At 39.0% G+C, this 9050-nt stretch overlaps 1 protein-coding gene and 1 non-coding gene across 2 annotated transcripts; one reads left to right on the top strand and one right to left on the bottom strand.

Annotated features, from left to right (window-relative positions):
- Window positions 1-1828: 1828 nt before the first annotated feature.
- LOC122021285 (heavy metal-associated isoprenylated plant protein 36-like) lies at window positions 1829-3240 on the top strand. Its single transcript, XM_042579422.1, has 3 exons — window positions 1829-2081; window positions 2190-2265; window positions 2368-3240. Exons 1-3 carry the CDS (start codon window positions 1881-1883, stop codon window positions 3153-3155), a joined length of 1065 nt encoding a protein of 354 aa, XP_042435356.1. The 5' UTR covers window positions 1829-1880; the 3' UTR covers window positions 3156-3240.
- Window positions 3241-8451: 5211 nt separating this feature from the next.
- LOC121994272 lies at window positions 8452-8557 on the bottom strand. The gene has a single exon (XR_006115666.1). It is a non-coding gene; the product is annotated as a small nucleolar RNA R71 (small nucleolar RNA).
- Window positions 8558-9050: the final 493 nt, after the last annotated feature.

The following is a 9050-nucleotide window of genomic DNA, read 5'->3' as shown; positions in this document are numbered from 1 at the left end:
TGGATCTTGCAGGACTTTGTCTAATTGTCTCTCCTTTTTAAACATGTAATTGCGTAAGTATCGAAACCTGTCCAGAAATTAATTATGATTTAATTTAAGTGGAGACTGAAGAGAGAGATGCATTAACTCCATGTGGTATTCAAAAATAGATGGAGGGAGACAAGTTTGTGCAGCAAAAGACTGAAGAGAGAGGTGCATTAACTCCATGTTGTATTCAAACATAGATGGAGGGAGACAAGTTTGTGCAGCAAGAATCTTGGTAGCTCAGCCAAATCAATCACAATATCCAAAAGTACACAAACTTATCATGAATACTTTCAATTATGGAGCATGTGAACATGGGACACCATCTTATTTATTTATTTTTTATTCACTACTAGCCCTTTCTTTTCTTCACTAAGTTCGTAATTTATGGACAAACGCAAACAACTAGTTACATGTAAATGGATGATAAGTACAATACTGAAGAATGAATGATACAGTATGGTCTACAAAGAGAAGGATACGATTTTTAATTTTCTTCTTTCCATATTTTTTTTCAACATGAGGTGATAAATCATGAGATCGAGGTGGGCATTAGATGGTAGTAACCATGAATGAGAAGGTAATCTTGTATTTTTACTATATTTTTTCTACGACTAAGAGATAAAGTAAATAAGGTAAAATATTTTTTTACATCTTTTACTTTTTTTGCTCCAAAGGTAGAAAAAAATAAATAAATTCCATCCAATACAAAATAGTAATAACATTTTTTTAGAAAACATTGAGGATGTTTGAGGGGGTAGTTGATTGTACTCTTCCCTACCAACCCATGTCCTCCAGTTATTCAATGCATTGATCACGAAACTTTAGGGTTCAGAATCAGGCGGGAAAGTGATGGTGATAGATTTTAATGGCGGTCAGCCTTCAATTTACAATTTCTTGTACTATTTTTTGTTTCTTCCTCTTGTTCATATTCGACCTATTGCTCTTCATCCTTGTATCAGTTTAAGCACCACCTCAATTCGCTCTAAATATCATCAGAGCTCATTTCATTTTGGCCCCTCCCTATAAATTATAATGAAATGTAATATTAAAAAAAAACTGATGATTTTTTATAAATAATTAAACGCATCAGTACTTCTGTTTTAATCAAATAATAGGAAATAAACATATTTCTAATTGGGCCGCATATGTCCCAAGTACTAGGCCCATTAATAGAGGCCACCAATTCAGTAAGCAAAGCAATCAAATCAAAGGACGCATAGGATTAATCTATTAAATGCGAGGTGAATAAGTTGACATCCTGGAACAGTTTGCGATTTAATTAATTGTCTTGTGCTGGCTGTAGCGAAATGAGTGCATGCAGATGCAGCAGCAGTGCCATTATAACACTGCAACTATCTGATTCTCTTCCGGATATGAATCCCATTACGTATCTCACACACGGTATGTTGAATTGTGCGTCCGACGCCTTGACTGGTTATTATTAGTTTTAATTAATATTAGATATTATTAATTTTAGAAATGATCGATTCGCATCTATTAAAACAATTGATAACGAGGAATGATTGATTACACATCATAACTATAATCAAATCCCTACTGCTACTTAGCCATGGGCCCGCTCTCGAGTGCCATCAGATTAATTTCTCAAATAATTTATTTATTATTAACTACTCAGTAGAGTAGGGATTGTGAACTTGTTATTTATATCATCCAAAGCCACATAAATATAAATGCAAATGAGATTCAACAAATTAATAAATTTAATCTGGATCCTTGGCACTGCAGAACTCGGTGTGCGATTTTTGCGTCGTTTTATTTTCAGTTTCTGAATCAATTGAAATGCTAGAATCATTTCTGTCTCCTGTTAAAATGGTGGAACGAGGCCTGATTTGATGTATCATCCCACCCAATACCCAACTCCCTTGCTCTATCATACATACGCATATATACAAATACTTCCCCTGAGCTTCCTCTCTATATATCATGCCGCGCCGCGCCACGAACAGACATTGCTCCAAACCACCAAGTCCCAGTTGTTGTTGTTGTCCGCCATGGCAGCAGCTGAAGAGTGCGTAGAGCCACTCAAGTATCAGGTACTCCTTCCTCTTTCTCACCGACGTACACTACTGGAGCTCACTGAATTTTTGTATTTTATGCATGCAAAATTGATCTGTTCTCTTCGTGATTTCGGTGGTCTCCAGACTTGGATTCTCAAGGTTTCTATCCACTGCCAAGGCTGCAAGAAGAAGGTCAAGAAAGTCCTCCAAACCATGGAAGGTATATATATTAAGAACATTATATTGCTGTGATTAATATGAAAAATAAAACCTCCCCAGCAATTTCATCATATATGTATTTTGGTCGTGTTGATTGATTCAGGAGTTTACAAGACTACGGTGGATTCGCAGCAGCACAAGGTGGTGGTGACCGGCAATGTGGAGGCGGAGATGCTAATCAAGCGACTCCTCATCAAAGCCGGCAAGCAAGCAGAGCTCTGGCAGGAGAAGAAGCCGCCTTTCGCCGCACAGGTGAAGGCGGCCGATGTTCACAAAAAGAACAAAAACAGCAACGACAAAATGCACGACGAGTCACCGACGCAGACCGGCACTAGCATTGAGAGCAAACGCGTCGATTTCCCTGTTTCACAGAACGCAGCCGGTGGTGGGAAAGCCGCCAAGAATGGCAGGAAGGACTCTCCTCCACCGCCGGGGGACGATCGCCAAGGAGTGAAGAAGGCGGCGGAGGCGTCTTCCGGTGTCGGCGGCGGCAAAAAGAAGGCTAAGAAGACGGAAAAGGACAACGGTGACCATGACGGTAACAACCGCGGTGGCGGCGGCAAGACAAAAAGCAAGAGTGGAGGCAGAGCCGAAGTAACTGCGGCTCAGGAAGAGTACGATGAGAAAGAAGTCTCCAACAACGTCGGAGGGACAGCTTCGCTGCTGCCGCCGGAAGCGTCCGATTACCCACTTCAAATGCCGTCGTACGTGGTGAGCTACAGCTTGATGCAACCGAGCGTGAGCTTCGGCGGAGCGGTCCACCAGGAATTTCCGGTGCTGCAGAACGGGTACATGTACTCTCCACCGGCTCCGGTTCCGGTGGCGTCGGTGGCAGGTTCGTATTGTTATTACTCCGGTGATGATTACTCCGGCATATGCAGCATCATGTAACAGAGCATCATTCTCTGTTTTTATAAATGTTTTGTGACTCGCTTGTAGTTGAAAACCTGAATTTGAAGCCTAAGTAGTTTAACTAGTTAAATGTGCAAATTAATTTAGCTGACTAGACTTGTCGAGGAAGTGCGTTTTGCCGACCTAGGTTTTATGTTGGTAATTGAACTTAAAATAAATCAAATAATTGAAATAGTTGATAAAGCTTGATTTTTTTTTTTACAAACTTGAACTTTGATTCAAAATTTTCAAGTCAAGTTTTGAAATTTTTATATTTTTAAATTTAGTTGATTGATTATTGAGTTTGATAATAATTTATTTATTTATTTTAATTTATTTATTAAGTTAATAAGAGTTGGTGATGAATATCATTAATTCATCAATTTTGTTAGTGAATATTATTTATTAATAATTTACATTATCTATTAACATTAACAATGTATGATCATTTAATGGACTATTAAATGAACATAAATACATTTTTATTAAATTTACTATGTTTGATTTATTCACCGGCCTAAACTTTGAACTTAACTTGTGTCATTAACTCCTGGTCAGCCGCAATTTTGTTTTTCATGATAATTGCTGTTGAGTTTGATGACATTAAATACAATTATTTTATTTCTTCCTCATTCATTCTGTTACTATTTTAAAAATAAAAAACCCTATAATTATAGCCTCAAACAAATTAAACAAAATATAGTTATATAAAAAAAAATTAAATTTTAGCCCGGGATTAGGATACCTAAGAAATTAGAACGGGATGGATTTTTTTTTTTAAGGCAATAAAGGTGTATTTGATTAAGTTATGATGTATAATTTTAATTATATGTAAGTTAGAAGGAGATCGGCGGAGATAATGTTGGTGTTGATGGAGAGGCGACTCCATACATCCTGTATACGCATGTCCCCTAAGCTAACTTCCACGTGGAACTCCAAAATCTATAGTACGAGAACTGGTGGTAAGCGAACTTTGCACATACTCAGACAGCTTTCTGAAGCATATAAGCTTCACATTCCTAGTCCTGACGAGCATCCTTGTTATCCTCTCCCTAGTTTTGTGACTTTCTTAAAGGACCAGCTTCTTAGCGGTCTATGTTTCCCCATCCCATCTTTCTTCTCGACACTGAGTCGATATTTCTGTATCCCTTTATCTCAGTTTGCTCCAAATGCCTTTTGTGTCATGTGGAGGATGGTAATTTTGTGTAGTCTATACGACATTCCTTTAACTCCTCAACTCTTTCATCATTTCTATTATCTCAAACGATTGGAGCTGGGTGTTTTTATGGTGTAGTCTAGGACTTGGTATAAATTCTTCCGGGGCATTCCTTCTTCCAATAAAGGGTAGAAGTCTCGTTTCTTCTATATACAACTGTTGGTTGCTACACCTAGATTCCGTTCTGTTTCCCGTGTACAAAAATTTGTACAAGCACAGAACTTAACCTAGCTACCCATGTGTTCTACTGAAGTTAAACTTGGATTGCAAACGATGCTTAACATTATTAATCCAAGTTGCTCTTCAGAAGTTAAATTTGGATTGGAAACGATACTTAACATTTTTACTCCAAGTTTAACCGATGTGATCTTTCTAAGTTAAACCATATTACAGAAGTTGATTAAATATCTATTTTAAATATTGGCTTCTATGTTAAACATGGCGAGGCACTAGGCCTTCTTGGTTATGGGATCATCCACCACTTCCTAGACAAAGTCTTTCAAAGAAATTAGATATTTAACTTCTTACAGTAACCCTACGTTTAACTACAGAGACCACAATAGAAATACAAGATTGAAACACAAAATTGAAATACAAAATCGATAGCACGAAATCGAAACATAAAATCGCTAGTCTCTTGTGTTGATGTTTCAGAATCCATGCAAATAAAACTAACTAATTAATTCGAAGCGGAAACCATTAATTAGTTATACCTTTCTTTATAGCTAAAGACCTCTTGATCTTCTGTTGTATTCCTCTCCTCCTCTTGGACGTTGTGTGGGCAACGACCTACCAAGATGGAATCCACCCGAACCGCTTCTTCTCCTCCAAGACTCTCGAGCCACCAAGGGATGCCAAAATAAGAAACTCCTTCTCTTCTTCTTCCCCTCCAAGCAACCGGCCACCTAGGTACTTCTTGTCTTCTCCTTCTTCTTCTTCAAGCTCCGGCCTTAGAAGGAAGAGAAGGAGGAAGAAGGGAATATAGATGTCGCCGGCCTTAAGGGAAGAGAGAAGGAGAGGGTCGGCCACAAGCAAAGAGAAGAGGAGAATTATATTATGTGTTGCACCACAAGGCATCACCTCCTCTTCTTTTATAATCCTTGCTCATGGCAAAAAAGGAAAGTTTTAAACATAATTAAAACTTCCTTATTTATGGCATTCCATTAAAAAAGGAAATTTTAACAACAATTAAAATCTCTTTTTTCTAAATTTCCTATTGTACTTGGCAATAAAGGAAAGTTTTAAAATTAATTTCTTTTTTTTTTTAAAACATATAGACAACTACAAAAAAGGAAAGATTAATTAAAACTTCTCTTTTTAAATCATGGTTACAAAAAAGGAAGTTTTATCAAAAATTAAAATATCTCTTTTAAACATTATAGATAACTACAAATAAAGAAAGATTTTAACAAAATTAAAATATCTCTTTAATCTTTTGTAGATAGCTATAAAAGGAAAGATTTTAAAATTTTAAAACTCTCTTTTAAAACCATGAGGATGTCTATAAAAGGAAATTTTAAAATTAAAATATCTCTTTTAAATCCCTTCATGAATGGCTACAAAAGGAAAGTTTTAAACAAAATTAAAATCTTTCTTTTAACCATTGTAGATAACTACAAAAGGAAAGATTTTAACAAAAATAAAATCTCTCTTTTAACCATTGTAGATAACTACAAATAAGGAAATATTTTAACAAAATTTTATTTTTAATCAAAACTTCCTTTTCCTTTTACTTTGGTCGGCCCCATGCTTGGTCACTAAGCATGGCTTGGCCGACCCCTACTTGGGCTCCATGAAGGGCTTGGCAGGCCACATCTTGGACACCAAGATGTGCTTGGCCGACCACAACATGAACTAGAAGATGAGCTTAGGGTGGATACAAGGATTTATAGAGGCTACAACAGGAACCGAGAGAAGAAATTGATTTTGGTCTCCCGATGAACTTGAGCTTCCTGTGTTCGCCCTGAACACCCAACTCAAGTTCATCAATAATAACTTATACCACTAAATAGCGTTTGTCGACACACCGGAGTGAGCCAGAGAACATGGTCGTGCAAACCTTGCACGGTCATGTGGCTAAATAGAAGGGAAGATGTGCACAGTCGTGCAATCCTTGCATGGTCGTGCGGCCAAACCAGAGGCATATCAGTACACGACCGTGCAACCCTACACGGTCGTGCACCCCATGACCGAGGCCAAGCAGCACACGGTCGTGCAACCCTGCACGGACGTGTCCCTAGGAACCGAGCCCCAGCATCACACGGCCGTCCCAATTAGCACGATCGTGTAGCGCATCCAGAGCCCAGTTAGGGCATGGTCGTGCCATCCTTACACGACCGGCCGCTGCACCGTGACCTAGCCTATAAAAGGGGGTTTAACCCCTTTTTCGAGGGGGAGGGGGGGGGGGGGGGGGGCCGGGAGACGAGCCGTGAAAAGGAGATTCATTCTGGTGTCGTTCCACGCCGTCTAGGACATCGATCTAGCGACCTTCCATCACCACCTTAACTCCAGAAGCAGAGGATTGGATCCAAAGATCACTCATCGTCATTGGATAAGCATACTTCTTCTTTCTCTCTTCATTTTTGAGGATTGTATGTTTAGATTCACCATGTCTTCGGGTTCTTCTCTAGCGTCTATGGAGTAGAGTCTTTGTTCTAGGACGAGCGAGTAATTGTGGATTGATTTTAATGTAAAACTCATATCATGTTTATATTCATTGGATGATTTCACTTGCTTTGTTTCGATTCCTCGATCTCTTTGTCGTGTTGATTAATTATGCAGGAATTGCCAACCTTGTAGAGGGAATACCTTAGATCGTACACCCGAGGGGCCCTAGTGACAGGGGTAACCTATTCATGGACATCTAGGGTACTTCCTCGAAAGGAGAGGCAACTCCTTCGCAAGGAAGTAAGAGATCACACCTAGCTTCTTAATTCTATCCTTGATAACATCAGTAGGAGTCGTGTCCTTACGATCTACCGAGGTTCCCTAGTGACAGGGGTTAACCGTAATAGGATTTCGTAGGGATTGTCTTTGTCTGGTGCTTAAAGATAGTTGCTTTAGCTTCCGGCGAATGCATGTCGATGGACAATGAGTATAGGATAGTATGAGACACATCAATACCACCACAATGAAACCGAACTCCTAGAACTCTTCATTAACCAAGTTGATTTCCTCTGGTTGCTAGTTCTCATTCCCCACTTTCTGATCTCTTTTCTTAGATTACTTACAACCATCGATAGTGCAGCTAATCCTAAGTGTGTCATCACTAGTGCTTATAACCAGTCCTTGTGGGTTCGACAATCTTTTATATTACTGACGACGAATCCGTGCACTTGCGGAATCATAACAAGTTTTTGGCGTCGTTGCGGAGGACTGCGTCTATAACATTGGTGATAGTCATACTAGATTAGACTAGACTTTGTTTACTTTTCCTTTATCTTTCCTTTAGTTTGCATTTAGAGATAGAATAATTTTACTCTTGTTTTCCTTTACTTTCTACATTCTTATTAAAAATATAAACAAAATAATAATAATAACATTATTTCATTTCTCTTCTTTACTATAGTTTATATATATATATTTTTTGCATGCGAAGAGCTAATCTTTCAGGATAGCTCCTACCGTTTAATCCAGAGATTGATAGGACTTTCCTGAGGAGAAGAAACCTACAGAAGGCATTCCAAGCAGCACAGGAGTCTTTAGAGATGGCTGATAAATTGTTGAAAGATTATGCAGCACCTTATGCACGAGGGGTTCGATTTAGCATCACTCGACCGCCAATCGAAGCTAACAACTTTGAGATCAAGCCTGCAGTAATTCACATGGTTCATCAGAATCAATTCGGAGGAGGACCGCATAATGACCCAAACCACCACTTGGAACTTTTTTACGAGATCTGCAGTACCATGAAAGTGAACGGAGTCCCTTCAGAATCAGTAAGGTTATTGCTCTTCGAATTCTCCCTGAAAGACAGAGCCAAGCAGTGGCTAAATTTCCTTCCAGCAAACAACATTACATCTTGGGAGCAGTGTGAGCAGAAATTCTTGGACAAATTCTATCCACCAAGCAAAACTTCCCACATGAGAAACTTGATCGCAAGTTTCAAACAGATAGACTCAGAATCATTATTTGAAGTCTGGGATAGATTCAAGAGCAAGCTGAGACAGTGCCCCCATCATGGCCTTGAGAAATGGTTGGTCCTGCACACCTTCACATGAGGGTATCCCTCGATTCTGCAGCAGGAGGAGCACTGATGAACAAGAGCATTGATGAAGCTGAAGAGATCATAGAGAATATGGCATAGAATCACTATCAGTGGGCATCAGAAAGATCTGGTGGTTCTTTCTCAGGGAACCCAATAAAAGCGTCAGGGAAATTTAACGTAGATGCAGTCACTCTCATGTCTGCAAAGCTGGACTCTCTGACCAAGAAATTTGAGGCCATGGGAAACAACAACAACACGGTCAATACGATAGTTTGTGTTTGCGAAACTTGCGGAAGTACAGATCATGCTCAAGATACTTGACCCCTGAGGCTAATACAAGCACAGATAAACCAACTTGAGTAGTGTGATGCAATAGTCAGCTACAACCAAAGGCAAAATAATCTGTACTCTAATACATACAATCCAAGTTGGAGAAATCACCCAAACTTCTCATACCGAAATAATCAGTATC

Source organism: Zingiber officinale, chromosome 1B, assembly GCF_018446385.1.
Source record: "Zingiber officinale cultivar Zhangliang chromosome 1B, Zo_v1.1, whole genome shotgun sequence".
In the NCBI taxonomy this organism is placed as follows: domain Eukaryota; kingdom Viridiplantae; phylum Streptophyta; class Magnoliopsida; order Zingiberales; family Zingiberaceae; genus Zingiber; species Zingiber officinale.
The sequence above is the reverse complement of the archived record's forward strand: the minus strand, read 5'-3'. Positions and strand labels throughout refer to the sequence as shown.